The 19240-nt window shown below is 32.5% G+C and overlaps 1 protein-coding gene across 1 annotated transcript; it reads right to left on the bottom strand.

Moving 5' to 3' along the window:
* Nucleotides 1-41: 41 nt before the first annotated feature.
* Nucleotides 42-17272, bottom strand: LOC306863079 (GTP-binding protein Rheb). The gene is made up of 8 exons (XM_079406251.1): nt 16993-17272; nt 10425-10496; nt 6808-6875; nt 5931-6013; nt 5471-5527; nt 4531-4578; nt 3496-3577; nt 42-1095 (listed from the first exon to the last, which is right to left on the bottom strand). Exons 1-8 carry the CDS (start codon nt 17042-17044, stop codon nt 1003-1005), a joined length of 555 nt encoding a protein of 184 aa, XP_079262377.1. The 5' UTR covers nt 17045-17272; the 3' UTR covers nt 42-1002.
* Nucleotides 17273-19240: the final 1968 nt, after the last annotated feature.

Genomic DNA, 19240 nt, shown 5'->3' on the forward strand with positions numbered 1-19240 from the left:
TTTTTTACTTTTTCTATCTTCCTTTAGTTTTATTAACATTATTTCAGTTTTAGTTTAATATATTCAAGGAAATCAACTTTAAATTGAGAAATGTTGTACATTTGACCATCAAAATGCCATCACTAATGCACAATTTATACATAATTATATAATGGTACATTAAGCATATTTTATATCTATCTATCATCTTATACAGTATTTAAATTAAGCATGAGAAATGTATATACATTTTTGGCATCAAAAAATCTTTCTGTGCTAAAATATTAATGATTTTTTTTTTATCTAGAAGTATTTTCTCATTAGGAACACATCTTTGTCAGTGTATGTGTGTAATTAGTTCATATTTCTATAAATCACAGCAAGCGACTCGAGTGATAGTGAAACCAAATGCTGCATTTAATGATTACAATCAAAAAAGTCCAACAACATTCACAACTGAATGAATGCTGCCAACTTTATTGGCCATAATTACCGTTTAAGAAACACGATATACAAATTCCAGAGGGTTTGGGGAACAGAGAGGAGGATGAGAGGTAGAGAAGAGCGAAACGCAAACGTAAGGCTGGAGAGAGTGTGTGTGTGTGTGTGTGTGTGTGTGTTATTCAGACAGATTCTGTCTCACAAAGGAATAAATAAAAGAAAAATATCACAAATAAAAAATGAAGTCAAATGAAGTATAAAAAGGTTAAAAAGAAAAAGCCGACATGTCTATATGCAGGAAACAGGCAGTTAGCCACTTCAAGTAGAGGGATTGGTTTCCCAGTGTCCAGTGCTGCAGGAGGGGCTGGAAACAGACTTTTCTAGCAAACATCTCAAGATAAATGTCTTGAACCCTGTTCAAATCCGTTAAACCTAGAACTAGACCAGAAAACACAAGCCAAGCCCAAACTCCAGCCTCAAACAAACAAACATGCTTGCTAGAAAAGTTTGTGCTGGTTCTCCGGTGGGCGGGGCAGACTGTGGGAGAGGGGGCGGGGCCAGGGCAGGGAGGGGCGGGGTTATCTACATCATTGAGCAGGGTGTCCGGCCCTGAGGAGCGCCACCATCCATCTTCTCTGCCTCCAGGATTATCCTCTTAAACACCTCCACAGCCGTCTGCGAACAAACAGAAACATCACGAAAATATCATGATCGGGACCCATTCATCACTTTATCTTCCAGTGATGCTATTTCAGCTAAAAAAATAAATAAAAACATTAAAAATGATAATAATAATAATAAATCATTACGTGAAATAAATGTTAACTGGTATAAAATATATATTTTTAAATAATAATTTATTTTTTATATATATAAGTTTTTTTTGTTTGTTTTTTTACATTTTATTTCAAGCATTTTATTTTCTTAATTTAACAATAATAACCCTGAACTTAATCATACAGACTATGAAAACAACTTGAAAAAACCCCAACAAAAACTAAAAACAAAGAAATAAAAAAAACATTACCTGAAAAATTTTAACTGGTATAAAATAAAATTTAATTTAAAATAAAATGTAATTTTTTTTTTTTTTTTAGTTTGTCATTTTTATTAGTCTTTAATTTATGTATATGTTTGTATGCATGTATGCATTATATATATATATATATATATATATATATATATATATATATATATATATATATATATATATATATATATATATAGTTTTTATTAATTTTATCTACAAACTTTATTTTGTTAAACAACAACAAAAACGTTTTTTTTAACATTACATAAAGAAATAAATGTCAACTGGTATAAAATATTTTTTAAAATGTAATTAATTTTAATTAAATTAAGTTTTTTTTTAGTTTTTAAAATTATATATTTTTTTCATTTTCATTTAGTTTTACTCGATGTTCAAAAATAAACCGCAACAAAAAAGCTACTAAAAGCTGAAGTACTAAAACTTAATAAAATAAAATCTAATTTAAATATTAAAACTATAATATCTCAAAAAAGCTAAAATAACACCACCAGAGTGCCAGTAGTCTAAAAAAATAATTTAAATTAATAAAACAGTAACACATTTTTAAGAACAACACCAGAAAGGAAATCATAGCAAAGACACAAATATAAATATAGCAATAACATAATAATAACATGATGGCATCTTCCCTTAAAACACAACTCAAATATTACATGCAAGAAATTAATTAAAGGTGTAAATATTTGTTCTGTCAAATTCTCTTCAAGTGTCATTATTTTGATGCATAAACTATACATTTTGTTATATTACATTTTACCATTGAAAATAGGCCACAAATTTGTATTATGCACAAGAAATTTATTTATAATGCACTGGGCATCGTAAACTGATTCATCATCAAATCATAATTTTGCATTGAATTTTCATTGTCATATTGATGCATTAATCATTAATAGTATATTATTACACAAAAGTATGCAGTTTTATCTGCTAAAAAATAAATAAAAACAAATTCATTTTATTTTATGTAACACATTTTTATATTTTAGCTAGTTGCCAAGAAATTAATTATCATTTTCATTTAGTTGAACTTGATGTACTAAAATAACTAAACGGTAATGGATTCGTTAAAACTATATAGATTTAAAAAATAAACAATTAACAGATTAAATGAAAAACAACAAATTAAATTAATATATATAAAAATTTATTAAAAACAAATAAAAACTATAATAGTATCTCAGTGATATGTACATTAATTTCATCCAAAATAAGTTGTTTACATAATGTGTACTGTGTATATTTATTATGTATATATAAATACACACATACAGTATATATTTTGAAAATATTTACATGTATATACATTTACATATTTATATTATGTAAATATATTTAATATATAAACATGACATTTTTCTTAAATATATGCATACATGTGTGTGTATTTATATATACATAATAAATATACACAGTACACACACACTATGTAAATAAAAACTTTTATTTTGGATGCGATTAATCATTTGACAGCACTAATTAAAATAACAGTGTCCCTAATTAATATTAAAAAAATTAAATGAACAATGAAATCAGGCATCAGTATCAGTGTAAGTACCAAAAATTAAAGTTTTGGTATTGCCCTTTTTCTGTGAAAAAATGGTATCAGAACATCCCTAATAATAACAACAATAATAATAATAATAATAATAATAATAATGCTGCACTGTAACTCAGACGGTAGGATTCAGCAGAGAATGAATGCAATCAGCTGCAGCTCTTCATCAACACGTCTAAATAAAGCTGATTCTCCTGCGAGCCGCCAGACGTCCATCAGGACAAAACCAGAGAAAACCAGCATCACACCAGCAGAGATCTGTCTGCTGACGGAGCTACAAACAGCTTCAGAGTCTGGAAGAACGTCTCGAGATACTGAGAGACTGATTATTATACGAGTACTGAACGTCTGCTGGATCAGACGTCATCGACAGAAGAATCATCAACATCTGCAGAGAGAGACGAACCGAGAAAGACAGAAAACACTAGAGGAAGAGGAAGGAGTGCGACAGGAAACGCATCATCACCTGATTCTCTTTGGCGGAGGACTCCATGAACGCTGCGTTCCAGGATTCTGCCAAAGCTTTGCCCTCTTCACAGCTGATAACACTGAGAAACACCAAATATACTCATACACCAACAAATCTGTTAATCTGACCTTTACATCAACTAGAAACATAACATACAAAACAATGCTAATGATGCGTACATGCTGCAAGTTTTGCATTAATTCCAAATATCAAATGTATTAAATGGATTCAAAATGATTCAAACTATAACTTCAACTTGACTGAACTAATGATGTGACTCGACTGCGTTTATATACCCATCAGTGATTTATCAGTCAGATTGTGTTCATATTCAGATTATTATCGAGTGTAAACACTAGAGTCTATATTAATAATTAAAGATATTAATTAATGCACGCACAGAAATGCTCGTTTACAACATACAGCCTCAAAAACATCCGTTTAATCATGACGGCACTGGGGTTTTTTATTTCAATTTTTTAATTTCTATATTCTCAGTTTTCCTGTAATTTTTACATTTTTGTTGTGTGCATTTGTCATTTTTATTAGTTTTTTTTTTTTTTTTTAATATTACTAATCAGGGTTATTTCCACTTCAAATTATAAATTCTCTCAAGTTAGTTTCTAAGGCAACTCAAACTTTTTAATTTTAAATTTTTTTAACGTGCTTTTATCATTATTATTAGTTTTTAAATATTTAAATATTACTATTGGCGTTTTCATTTATTTTTATTTCAGTTTTCATTAATGAGATGTGATTATGAATGAACGATGGACAAGTAAAAGTTAAATCTGAATCCTGACAGAGACAGAATCTCAAAGAATCGATAAACTGCAGACGACACACACACAGTCTCTGCATGTCGATGTGTGTGTGTGAGTGGGTGAGAGAGTGTGTGTGTGTGTGTGAGAGAGAGAGTGTGTGTGTGAGAGAGTGTGTGTGTGTGAGTGTGTGTGTGTGTGAGAGAGTGTGTGAGTGAGTGTGAGTGTGTGTGAGTGTGAGTGTGTGTGAGATATATATGACGTCACGTACCGTTCCATGTGAAGGTCTTTCTTATTGCCCACCAGCATTATGGGTACTCTAGGAAAAGAGGGCATTAGGACTGATATTACTGATGAACATTTATAACACATACAGACATGAACTCACAGTCTAATCATAATAAGCATCATTTATTCATCATTACAGTCAAAACAGCCCATTTATATTATTAATGCACATTCCTGGTCTTATGCATTTTTTTCTTGTTAAATATCCTGTTTTCCTTCTAAATTGATCACATCGTGGAAGTAAAATTGTTTACTTTACTTTTGTCCAAAGCGACTTACAAATAAGAAAAAGTAACTAAAGCTAAGTTACAACTCTATAAATACTATATACCCACATATTTAAGAAAATAAAGAAATTAAATAAAAATGACACATGCATATAACAACATTTCAATAATAAACATATAAATGAATAAACTAAAATAAAAAGCGATACTTCTATCCCTTGTCCCTGCCCGGTGGAGACCACGAGTTGATGGTCTTTACACTCTTTACTTTAGTCATTTAGCAGACTTTTTCAGTTTAACTGTAATATGCAACTAGCCTGATTTATCAAAACAATTACTGTCTCAATAATAGAAAACTGAACTCTGCAAATTCAAAAAAATTAAAATAATAATAAAATGAAATATTCAATATTTGTTGTTAAATTTTACTTTGGGGAACAATAACTTTGCAAATGCTAAATTTAATAAATATTTTTGTTTGAAAAAAACAAAAAAAAAAACTTTGTAAATTTAGAAATGATCTTTGCAAATGCTAAATTAAACAAATATATAGAGAAATATATAATACAAATTAAATTAAAAATTTTGTTTAAAAAAAACCCTTTACAAGAGCTAAAAAAAAAAAAAAGAAAAGAAAAAGTAAATTGTTTTAAAAATAAAAAAGCGAACTTTGCACATGCTAAATTATATACTTACTGTACTTTTCCCACCATATCCAACAACTTTTCATGGATAACTTTTACTACTTCAAAACTGCAAAAAAAGAGGGAGAGACAGATCAGAACTAAAGTTCTTTAGAAATAAGAATAAAACAGGCAGAGAAGATTAATCAGAGGATAAAATCACTGTAAACATCTCGTGGCTTATTGCATCATTCATAAAGCAATAAAAGACCTTCACTATCTTCACCAGAAATCAAAGCACGACTAACAGTCCCTTAATGTCCAGAACATCAAATCTGATCTTCTTGATCTTCTAGAAATAAGACGTCATGTCTCAAACTAATGAGAATTCAATCAGATGCAATGTTTTATTCATAACCCATCTCCTGACAGTCATCAGCAGCAGATTCATCTTCACATCCAGAACCAGCCTCAAAGCCGACTGCGCTTCGAAGAGAAAACCTGAGAAATGATCCAGCATCAGCATCTCTTACCTTTTATTTGACGTGACTGAATACACCAGAATGTAGCCGTTGATATCTATGGAGTAAGTCTGTGGGAAAATCGAGTATTCGTCCTGAAAGAAGAATTCAAAACACTTCAGAGATCAAATCAAAATTCCATTCTAAGAATTCATGACATGATGCTTTTACAAGAACATTTTGCCATCAGAGCAGTGTTATTTTTCTATTACTAATAAACTATTATATTTATTCATATTTTGAATTAGATTTTCAGTTTCCATTTTAATTTTATGTTTTTTATAATATTTTTATTTTATCTTATCTAGCTTTCATTTATTCTTATTTCAGCTTCATTCATTTTAGTACATCAAATTAAACTGGTTTTACTTTGGTTAAATTTTCCGTTTTTTAAAGTTTAAGTTTGTCATCTAATATTTATTAGTGCTGTAAAATGATTAATCGTATAAAAAAAAGTTTTTGTTTGCATAATATGTGTGTGTGTATATATAGAAAATATTTACGTGTCTAAATGTCATATATATTATAAATAAACATTCAATATATAAGCATAACATTTTTCTGAAATATATACATGCATGTGTTTGTATTATATATATATATATATATATATATATATATATATATATATATATATATATATATATATATATATATATATATAGCTATATTTCAATAAACTAAAACAAATTTGACTGATTTAATTTTTTAAATTTTAGTTAAAAACAATGCCACTGCATCTGTGTCCAGCTGCGTCAAAGGATCCTGGCCTGATTCATTTCTGCATTAAAATGTGTCAGAATCCTGCATTTTCATTGGTACTGGACTCCTGAACGTTTGATATTGTGGTCAAGTATTTTTAAAGTGTAAATACAGACGTGTTTCTCACCTGTCCTGCGGTGTCGACCAGCTGCAGGTGATACTCCTGACCGTTCACTGTGATCATTTTCGTAAATGCTGAAATAAGACACCAAATCAAAAATCAGGACAATTGTGAAATATTATTATAATGTAAAACAGCTGTTTTCTATGTGAATATGTGTTAAAGTGTAATTGATTCCTCTGATCTGCAGCTGTATTTTCAGCATCATTACTCCAGTCTTCAGTGTCACATGATCTTCAGAAATCATAATAATATACTGATTTACTGCTCAACAAACATTTCTGATTATTATCAATGTTGAACACAGTTGTGCTGCACAATATTTTTGTGGAAACTGTGATACATTTTATTTTGTCAAAAAGAAAGGGATTGGCCAAGAGTTCATGATGCAAATAGTGAAATAATGTCTGAATTCTGGATGGTATTAAACTGCTTGGAATGGATTAAATCATGAAAATGTCTCATAGTGACTCTCTCTGAACATTTAACAGAAAACTTATTTTCAGTGACAAATTTATAAAGTTTTAATTTTACTGCAGTCACAAACACTGAAGTTTCCTTCAGCAAATAAAGAACTAGTTATTATAAACTAAAAGTTAAAATGTTTTTGCAATTAAAACAATCAGGACGGTTGATGTTTTTCGGACCTTTAATAACAAACACAGAACAGAGGAGGTGGAAGCCACACCCACTTTGCACAAGCCCCGCCCCTACGAGTCGACTCAGTCTGTTCCAGCTGCGTCATGACCCGCCCCTTTAAGAACATCCCATCATAAGCTAATGATAAAACAAAGTCTGCTCTATTTAAACAGCTGCTCAAAGCCGCAGTGACCTCGACAGCAGAATCAGTTCATCTGGAGCTTCACTGCGTCTGTGATCAGCAGCAAAAGAGCTGATGCTGCATCCAAACACACACAGTTACATCATCCTGACATCAGACAGAATCAAGAGAACCAGGGCTTACCTTCACAATTACACACACGTGCAGGAAAACACACTCAGATTATTAGCAAACGCATCCAAACCAGACCTGACGCAATAAAGATTCATTCAAAATAAATCAGTCTGTCCAAATCAGCCACAACAAGCATCATCATCTGGTTTTGTGATTAATTGTATGCCCAACTTTTACATATGTATATATAATATAATGAAATATATTATATGTGACCCTGGACCACAAAACCAGTCTTAAGGGTCAATTTTCTGACACTACATCATCTGAAAGCTTTCCATTGATGTATGGTTTGTTATGATAGGACAATATTTGTCTGAGATACAACTATTAGAAAATCTGGAATCTGAGGGAGCAAAAAAATCTAAATATTGAGAAAATCTCCTTTAAAGTTGTTCAAATGAAGTTCTTAGCAATGCATATTACTAATCAAAAATTACGTTTTGATATATTTACGGTAGGAAATTTACTAAATATCTTCATGGAACATGATCTTAATATCCTAATGATTTTTGTCATAAAAGAGAAATGTATAATGTTGATCCATACAATGTATTTTTGGCTATTGCTACAGATATACCCCAGTGACTTAAGACTGCTTTTGTGCTGCAGGGACAGATAATAGTGCATACTGTTGTTGTTGTTTTTTTAGTGTCTGCCTTATATTTATACCAAAAAAATAAAAATAGTACAGTGCATTCAGATTTAAATAAATAAATAAAATACAAATTTCCCTAATATTGAAAGCTAAATGAATAAATAAGTAAAAGATCACAGCAGTTACATCTAGGGGTGTGCGATATGATGATTTTTGATCGTGGACGATAAAAATGTCTCCACGATCTGCTTTTGAAGAAATATGGTAGTATCGTGCTACAGCGCACATTATATCAAATACAGTTCTGGCGCCGCCGTATCTATATACTGTACAACAGGACATACAGCAGTAGAGTTACTCAGACAGGACACTGCACTTATTCGCGATCACAAAAGTACATTATTTGCACACAAGCCTTGCTGGTTAAATGTTTAATTCGCGCGCTGGTCTGACGTGCGCTTTTTCTGAGCGCATACACCTGAAGCACGCGCGCTAAAACGCCTGTCTAACAGCGCCTGATTACTCAACTAACTTATCTTTTGCGCTAATCCTGTCAAAACACACAAGGTTTACATACAGACTGAGTTGGTTATCTCTAAAATAAAAGTAAATAGTTAAGAGAGAAACAGATGAGTGCCTGTATATTAGATGCGTGCAGCTCTTAAAGGGACAGGACACTAAACGTGCTGTCGACTGTCATTAAAGGGATAGTTCACCCTAAAATGTAATTTCTGTCATTATTTCCTCACTCACATGTTGTCCCAAACCTCTATTAATTTCTTGTGTTGAACCCAAAAGAAGATATTTTGAAGAATGAGGGTAACCAAACAGTTGCTGGTCCACATTGACTTTGATAGCAGGAGAGAACAATCCTATGGAAGTCACTGAGGACCAGCAACTGTTTGGTTTTCCACCTTCTTCAAAATAGCATTTATGTTCAGCAGAAGAAAGAAACTCATTCAGGTTTAACAACTTTTGAGTAAATGATGGTATAAAAATACAACATTATGACAGAATTGACAGACAGATGACAGAATATTTATTTTTGGGGGAACTATTCATTTAACGTTAACAAAACAAAACGCAAAGAGAAAAATCCCTCACTATTCTTGACTGAAAAACTTTAATACAGTTGCTTTAGGAATCAGTCTATCTAGTGTTTTATTTTTATATTTGTTCATTCAATTTCATTGAATGCTCTGCTAAATACACCTATTGTACCTGGAAATAAAGCACTGTTTGTTTTATTTGTATATTATGTGTATTTGTAATGTGTATCTTTGTTCTTATTTTTTAATAAGAAAAATTAAATAAATGACAAAGATTTTTATCTTTGCTCCACTTTGGCCTAAATATCTGCCATGTCTTTTTTACCTTGAAAGGCTTTGTCTTTCTAGTTTGGCTGTAATGCTCAGACAACATGACAAAGAATTGTGATAAAACCGTGATATTTCTAAAAAAAAATATTTTTTCCATATCGCCCACCCCTAGTTACATCCTAAACTCATTTAAAGAAAATACTACTATTACTCCTACTAATAATAAATTAATTCAAAAATACTACCACTATTGATAAAACTAAAAGACTTTTCTGCTAATAGTGATTTTACACTTAATTTCTAAGTTCAACAATTCTGATTCCACTTAATTCTGTTTTCATAACAATTGCATTATTAATGTAGTACTTGTGAGGACGCATCACATTATTGATCTTAACTATATTAAATCACAGCATTTACTACAATAAAACTCTGCTATGGACATTCAACTTGAGCTACACGTCAGGTTATAAACGAACAACTCGTCAGCAATGATTTCAATCTGTGATAATGTTACACATATTGAATAAGATATGACGCACAGTTCAGTGAGTCAGATGATGAGAAACCCAATGATTCAGTGAGTCACAATCACAGAACTGATCCATAATTGACGAATCAGACTACACTAGTCACAAGCACAGTACAAATGCATGTCATCTATCACTTCACAGATCAAACTTCAATTCTCAACCCTACATTATTATGATTATGATTCATTTTGCAGTAGGATGTGATCTGATTCACTTACTGTTTTCAATCGTGGGGTCGTAGGAGTCGACAAACTGGCCTTCCACAAACTGTATTGTCAAGGAGGATTTCCCTGAAACGCAGAAACACAGTCAGAAAATTAGCATCATTCCTTCAGATCACGAGAGAACCAGCATGAACTTGCATCATGATCACAGAATACATGCACATGCATGTTAGAATCATGCTACAGAGGGATGCAACAATCATCAATAACACCAAATTAAACTCATTTCACAACTAAATAGTGTAATTTATCAAGAAACTGCCACAATGCCACAAAAAAGCTCCAGTTTTTAATGCAAAGCTTTATTTCTCTTATTTTCATTCTTGTACTGGATTTACTGAAGCGTGTGAATGTCTGCTGATGAAACATCTCCATTCAGAAGAGCGTTTGTGATGAAGCTGCTATAGTGGTAGTAACGCAGGACACACACACACAGAATCGAGTGTGTGGGCAGATTCGCCCTGCAGCCTGTTGCTATAACAACGGCCAGTTCCTCTGCATCCAGTGTTTGTAAATGTGATCTCTCATTCACAGGGAAAAGCCCACAGGAAAGGAAGGACAGACTCACGTTTGATCAAACCGGCCGACCATTCTTCAATTAGAACAAACAAACAAACAATAACACTAAATCCATCATGAATAAACTGGAAAAACTGGATTGGGAAAAGCAGACATTATTAAAGTCTTTTTTTATACAAGTCCAGCCATTGCATGGCTTTTTATATGGCTTTTATAAGACCCTCCAACATTTTAAATTTTGCCAGTTACATTTAAATCAGGAATAAAATGTAACAATTGTAGCAACTCTGTCTCATGAGCTCTAATGATACATTCAAAAATAAACTAAACACTCGCATTCAAACGTAACAAGCTGACAAAAAAAGGTGATTGGCTCTTTAAAATGTTAGACGGGGCTACAGCCACATAAAAGATGTTAGGATTTCTCCTACTGACAATATTTATGATATCTATATCAGCTTGACATGTTATTACGATTAAACGATCACAATCTGACTCGATTCTAGGAGTCACAATCAGATTCCAAAATCATTCTTGATCTACATTTTTTAAAAATTTATTAATGAGTTTACCGATATCAAATTTATTTGTGCATTTTTATTAAATTACTTATACAAGTAGTTTAAAACAATTACAAAAAAATAATAAATCAAAACAACTATGTTAAGATTTATAACCAAATAAATATAGCTTCAAAACTGTATGAAACTGTAGAAAGTGTATGTTTAGTATGTGAAAGTTTCCAGACAAGTATAGTGATAAATTCATATTTTTTTCTGAGCATTACTTATTGTTTACCAAACAAGACAATAAATACAAACATTTTACAAAATTAAATTTATATACAACCCTATAAAAGATTTTTTAAATGTACTTCTGATAAAAAAATAATAATTTCAGTCCATCTTGTAAATAAAAAGGACCTATGAAGTTTTAAAAATTGTTCCAACTCTAAAAAAAAAAAAAAAAAGTCCACATTAAAACTATGAGAACGGCACAGAGGAACAATATCATTGGAATCACTTTCAAAACTATTTATTTCTAGCTGATGAACGATAAAAACACAGACAGCCAATCAGAATCCACCAGACCTTAACAAGCTTGTGTATTCAGTGTTATGATGGACGCTAATATCATTATCATTATGGTTCTTGGCGTAAACGGGCCTTCAAAGTTTGTCTTCTTAATAAAAGTCGTTATCTTATGTCATTAAAATTGTATTTATTTACTAGAGGTCAACTGATTTCAACTGGGCATTTTACCAGCAACAATAACTAGGTTGGACCACACTGACCAACAACTCATTAAATCAACCAATATTTTTTTTAAATGGATAAAAAAAAAAAAAAAACAAGATTCATAATACTCCAAGTAAAATAATGCTGAACTTTATTGCAAATAAAACTGTACTAGCCTGAATCTTGAAAAATATACTGTACTTTTTATATTAAATAAATGTTCATTTTAAATATCAATATAGGCCTATTAATTATACCTTGATCATTCATGTTCATAATGCATTAACTACTGTTAAAAGAAACAACTTTAAAATGTATTAGTAAATGTTGAAACTAATGAACAATACTACAGCATTTCGCAACTTCAGTTAATGTTAGAAATGGACTTAGAAATGATTGTGAAGCGTTACCATTTCATACAAATACAAACTATGTTTTTTCTAAATCTCAAAAACTCCACGAGGCATCAATGATTTAGCCTTTAGAGGTCGCCCTCGTAAACTATCGGTACGGATTTTACCGATAACTCACTGTTCTAGCAATAGTTAGTTATCGGTGCCGATAAATCGGTCGACCTCTAATATTTACAATTGGGCCGTGTATTATATAATGTCTCTGGAAGACGCAGAGAAGAGGATGAAAGCTTGATAAAGTAAGCGATTAATGACGTCAACCAAAAAAGAAAACCATTTAAGAAATGAAGCAAGTTGAAAAAAACAAATGACAAAAATGTATGTTTCCATTAGAACAACATCACTGATAAATCCTTCACAATCAGACCAGGAATATGAATAAAAGGCAACATCTATGGCATTGCTACCTTTGAGTTCATTCCAAGTGTTTCTCGATCATAAAGCCATTAGAGAGCCGCAGCAGCCCTGCCTTCCCTCCGTTTTAATGGAAGCGCATCGGATTTCATGCATCCTTCCTCATCAGCTCTATAAATAGAGCGTGAAACAAGAGCAAACGCATCAGGAACATATAGTTCCCATCGGCCGCACGTGACCCCACAAACAAAGCCCAGATGTGGGCGGTCGGTGACCGGTGGAGTGGACACGCAGAGATCCTCCTACACTGAGCGCTGACGTCTGAAACGAGCAGAAATACTGTACATTTCCATCATCAGACGGGTTTAATGACTTCATACTCCATTGATTTTGGAAATCAGAGAGTTTATGGATGGTTTGAGACTCCATAGAAGGCACTGAGTCCATCATTAGAAACTCAAAGACCTTCATTAGTATAGATAGTGAAGGTTACTGCATTGACATTTATTTAGCTGTGAGCCAGAAATGTGCTCAACCAGAGGTCCAAACATACATCACGTTATCTGAGGTTAAAGTTCACATGCATCTGCCATTTTGAAGCCTGAAATGACCTTATAAGAGTGGACAGCTATTAAATCAAACATGTATTTTAATGCATGCTTTTACTAAATATGTTCAATATCGGTCAGATTCTACACAAGACATTTTTTAGACAAAAATCTAATGTTTTGGCAAATCAGACGAAAAAAAAAAAAAAGGTTGTTGAATTGTTTGTAGAATGAACATCTAACAAAAAATGAAATACAATTTGTAAAAACCCAATCATATACTTTTATAGTTTTTATGAATATTTCAAATTAGGTTTTACTGTTTTTGTATTTTAATTTTAGTTAAAGTTTCAGTAATTGAAAAGTTGTGTCATTTCAGTAGCTTTTGTTTTTTATGGTGTTTATATAGTTTATAAATTTTTAGTTATTTTAGTACATCAAGTTCAATTAAAATGAAAAATTGAATGGTTTTACATTTTTATTTGAGTTAGCTATAATAACCCTGATGCACCTAAGTTTTGGTGACTGAAAATATTAGTTACATAAATAAATACACTGGTTCAATAAAATTAATTTTGGTTCTAAAGGGCCAAAGTCATTGATTGAAAAAGTGACATTAAATTAGCGCTTCTCTGACCAAAGTTGAAATATGTAAGATTTGTTTGGCTGAAATATTGACATGTGAGGTCAATTGCTCAATTACCCAAATTTTATAACAAAACCTTCTTTATGTCTCTGCTTTCGACAACATGCAACTTTAATTTCTGCAGCAAAAAACAAAACAAAAACCGCTGAGCAAACAGACTGGATTTCACTGTGACTGGAGGATGAAACTGAGTGCAGTGTGTACACAGAATCCATGCTAAATGTTTGGTCAGGATTGAGTGAACCGAACGGTCCCCAAAGGCTGGTCTCCACTCATGTGTGTCCTGATGTGATGTTGGCATGTTCTCTCAAGCGTCACACACATCAGCAAACGTGTGTTCTGTGTAAACGCTTTACCGACAGAAGAAATCTGCTCTAAATGACAAAATACAAGCCACCAGATCAGGATCCAGCTCCAGTGGGCTGATGGGAACGATAAGAGTTTGACATTCAGAGTCACTCATTGTGCAGATCCAGAAGAAACCATCACATTTCATCCGGCAAACTGTTAATGAAACCATGAATGTCAAACACCAAAAAGCCTCCTAAACTCATTCTAGACTCCTAAAGTTTTCACTGAAAACCTTCCCCTCCAATTCAGATCTCAAACCTGATTCTTCTCCATTTCACACATTCAGTTCAGATTCTAGAATCGAGAGCATACGCAACACCAAACTGCTCGTTAGTTAATCTGAACACCATACAAATGAGATTTGAGAGCTGTGGAGAAGAATTGTATATTTACAGACATGAGCGCGAGTAAATAATGATATTTCGATTCGTGGATGAATTATTCCTCGAATATGCGCAATGAAAACATTAAATATCAATACAGAACTAAATCAACACAACACTCGTGTTTGAGATCAGATCTGTGTCTTATCCAAGAATTTATTATAAATAAGCTTTTTTAAAAAAAAATTTTTTTTTATTGCCGATAACTTAGAATAGATAAGTGATATATACAGTATATGTTATAGATGTTGATATATATGATGAGATGTAGACAAACAGATTTTAACATTTGAATCGATTAATCGGCGATCGATTAATTGTGGTTAAGCAATGTAATCGATAAGAGCTATTGATGGTCGATTAAGCGGTTTCATTTTGAGGTGCGTGCGGCTCGAGCACAAAACACGTGCAAACGTCTGTGAGGGACGGTGAAGGGGCTGGGTCTTAATGTGATCCAAACTTTAAAAGTACATTAAAACAGATACAATACAAAGTTCTTTTGTATTGAAATGTAGTAATAAGTCATGTTCAATTATAATTTCCCTAGATAATTGTTGGATATCGGGCACTTTGCTTTGGCAGGGTTGTGGACGCGAGCAGGACAGATACTATAGAGGCTATTCAACTTGTTAATGCGTTCCTACGACATATTCATTTATGGCCACTGTCCAGTTTTCATTCAATTGTTCCTAGAAAACCCATGAATTTAAATGCGGGAGCAATTTAAGTCATAGTAACGAATTCTTAATTCATGGCCACGAAATCTTATATTTCCCCCACGTTTACCACAGTAAGAGATGCGAAAACAGTGATTAAACAATAAAATAAACCTGCGAATCTAGAGGGTGAGACAGTGAGGATGTGGGAAAAGAAACAATAAATAATATTAAATTCGTGACCATCTGGCAAAACAGAACACAAAGCATTTTGCTTAATCGATTAATTGATCGTTAATTTAAACGACGATCGATTGTGGAAATGATCGAAAAATGACATCCCTAATTTGAACACTATTTACCAAAAAATATTTTTTAATTTTAAAAAAAGCATTATTTATTAATATTTACTGTTAATTGGAAATTAAATAAGGTAGCAGGTTATTATCTGATGCCGATAATCACAAAATATCGGCCAAATATCGGCTGATATATCGGTTGATTTTTGATATGGGTCATAATTCAGACTTGGATCTGGTCTCTGATTGGACAAAACTGCAGCATCCAAACTCATTCACAACATCACAACATGAATGATTCAGAAATAATGTATTAATTCAGTTTATAGATCAGGAGTTTTTAATCTGGCGTCCTTAGAAAAGTTTAGGGGGAAAAACTGTTAAAATGAACAATAATAAAGATTTTTTAAAAACGCATAATAACTGAATAGTACATTTGTATTATTACAATTAAAAATACAGCAAGTAAATCATAATATTATTTAACACTTTATTTTTATTTTTTTTTAATTTAAAATACATCAACCAGTGCAACACTTACAGTATGTAGATAAGCTTAACAAAATAGAATAAATGGAAACTATAATTTTTGCTAAATATAATATTGTACTGGTCTAAAATACCCTAAATAGTATATAGATAGTATACCAATATAAACCGGGTCTTTCTACATGAAAATATACCGCATAGCTGCCTTTTAAATGTTAAGTTGAGGGTCCCTCACACGAGGATGCTCATATTTGGGGCCTGTGGCATTTAACAGATTAAAAACATCAGAGAAACAACACGAAGCTCCTCTAAATTAATACAGGCGTTTGTGAGATGCTGACCTATGTATAGAAGATATGAACAGACACAGAATAAAAATGCATGAAACAATGCATGCATACAGACAGAATAAGCACTGTGACACTGGACTGAGGCCTGCACGCATCTGCAGAGCAGCATTCTCATCCTAAAGACAAGTTTGGGAATATGCATGAGGATGCAGGGTGTGTTTTAGCATCTTATGTGTCACAAAGCATGCATACTTCAACTCGTGCTTAAATGCATGCGCTAACGAGGATGCAGCGCGCGCCTGGGGTGACATTCACGAATCTCGTGCATGCGGGAAATATCAAAAGCTGATGCAAAAGATGCATAAAACGCACTTACCGACGGATCTGTAGCCCAGGACGGCGATCTTTCGCGATTTCGGCTGCGGCATCTTTATTTATTCCCTACCACATCAATATCCACATGTAAGAGGCGCTTCTGGTCTGGAACGAACGAAATCACATGGATTTGATCCGGTATTGCGTTTCAACGTCGTGAAGATTGAAGGGGGAAATATTAAATCCGTTCCGCCGAACGAAGCGACTATTTTTGATAAATTACGAGGAAAGTCTCAGACTCTGCGTCACTGCCCACCGCAAACCTGCGTTAATTATGCAAGAATAAGCGCGCCGGATTGGCTGAGCTCGGCATGAGAGGCGGGACACGTCGCTGTTATTCGCTCAGCGATTGGCTGAGCGGGACGCAGCGGTTCTAGAAGTGCGAATGTGATTGGATGACTGCGGTTGTCAATCATGAGACGCCGGATTTAACACATTCACATGCGCTTTATAGTTTTTAGGCTTTAAAAGTGTCTTTCGAAGGACATTACGTGCCACTGATGGTGCATCATCAACTCAAATTTGAAAGATAAGTATCAGTTAAAGAAAAAAAAATGGTTTAACCATAATTTCACAGTTAAATGAAAAAAAGTTATATTTTTTCACTTTAAGTTAACATGAAAAACCGATAGTTTATTAAGAAATTAAGAGGTGTTTCTGCATTTTTGTCTTTCTCTAATGAAGATAAAAATAAATGGTTGTTCTTGATGTGTATGGGGAAAAAAAGCCTAAATATCAGTCTCTGCTGCCCTCTTCTGGACAGACACACACACACACACACACACACACACACACACACACACTTTATTTTTTTTCCATAATCATAAACAGCACCCATAATAAGTAACCTATTAACTGATAATCACCGTGTTCTAGTATTATTATTATCTTACTGATTGCACTGTACTGTATCATCTTTTTTCTTGCTTGTTGTAAATTGTATTTATTTCTTATTGTTGTCATTTGTATGCATCTTAAATGAATATGTTTAGTCCCTTATATAAAACACTTAATATTATCATTGTGTATGAAATGTGCTATAGGCCTATAAATAAATTGGCCTTGCGTTTATTTAATCTGATCTAATCAGACTGAGTCATATCCTCAGAAACAATACGAGGTGACAAATAGACGATTTTTATATCTACTTACACCAAACAATGTACCTCATCTGATATTCAAAACACTGTAATCATGAGCAGAAAACAAGACTAACTAGTTGTTTAATAGATTTAGATGTCTTTCCTTGCCATCTAATTTAACACAGTTTGTTATGAAATGCTAATGATAAATGTAGATAAATAAAACAAATGTTATCACCCAGCCTGAAATATAAGCTTTTTTAATGCTATTTGAGCATAAAAGCATTATTTATGTGACAGTTAATTTGATATTTTGTTGCTAATTGAAATATGTTACTGTGTTATTCCAGGATTTCCTGATTCATGTAAATAACCTTGGGTTTAATGCATTACTAAGTAATTAATTATTGTACTTTTCTCTTAAGAAAAGAAGCGTAAGGGATGACGTAATTTCTCTGTAATTTAATTGCAGTTATTTCTGATGTAATTGCATTAAATACTGTATAGACTATAGAAAAATTCAATATAAAACTAATGTTAAAATATGTTTTTAATGTAACCTTCTCTCTGTATATAGTTTGGTCAGTTCAAGAATCATGTATGCAATTTTATATTATTTATCTGAAATAATTAAAAGCAGTTTCATGTCTATTCTTGTATTGTTGAGGTTGATACGGGATTTAGAAAGTAATAATACGATAGAGTAATTAGTACAGTAATCTAATTACGCTGTTGAAGATGTAATTTGTAGCTAGTAATTAATTACTTTTTTTAGAGTAACGTACTCAACACTGGAAAAACGTGTGGTGACCCGTGATGTATATATAGTGTAATATTAGAGAAAAAGATGTTTTGAATGATTTGTTTTGCTCCCATGTGCCTTCCTTGCCCTAGTTTCTCCCTCTATTTGGTTTTTCCTGTTCTTGTTCTCGTTTGGTCCTAATTAGTTATCATTTGTTTCCTGCTGTGTCCCATTCATCTCCTCGTTTAGTTCTGATTATTTAAGCCCTGTGTCTATTGTACGTCTAACCCCTGATCTATGAGTGCTTTCCTGATGTTCTGGTCATTAAAGTTCTGTTATGATTGGAATCTCCTTGTTCCAGCACAGTAAGCATTGACACAAATACAACTTAAACTTAGCTCTAAATATAAGCCCAAGTATATTGT

Source organism: Barbus barbus, assembly GCF_936440315.1.
Source record: "Barbus barbus genome assembly, chromosome: 44".
NCBI classification, from domain to species: Eukaryota; Metazoa; Chordata; class Actinopteri; order Cypriniformes; family Cyprinidae; genus Barbus; species Barbus barbus.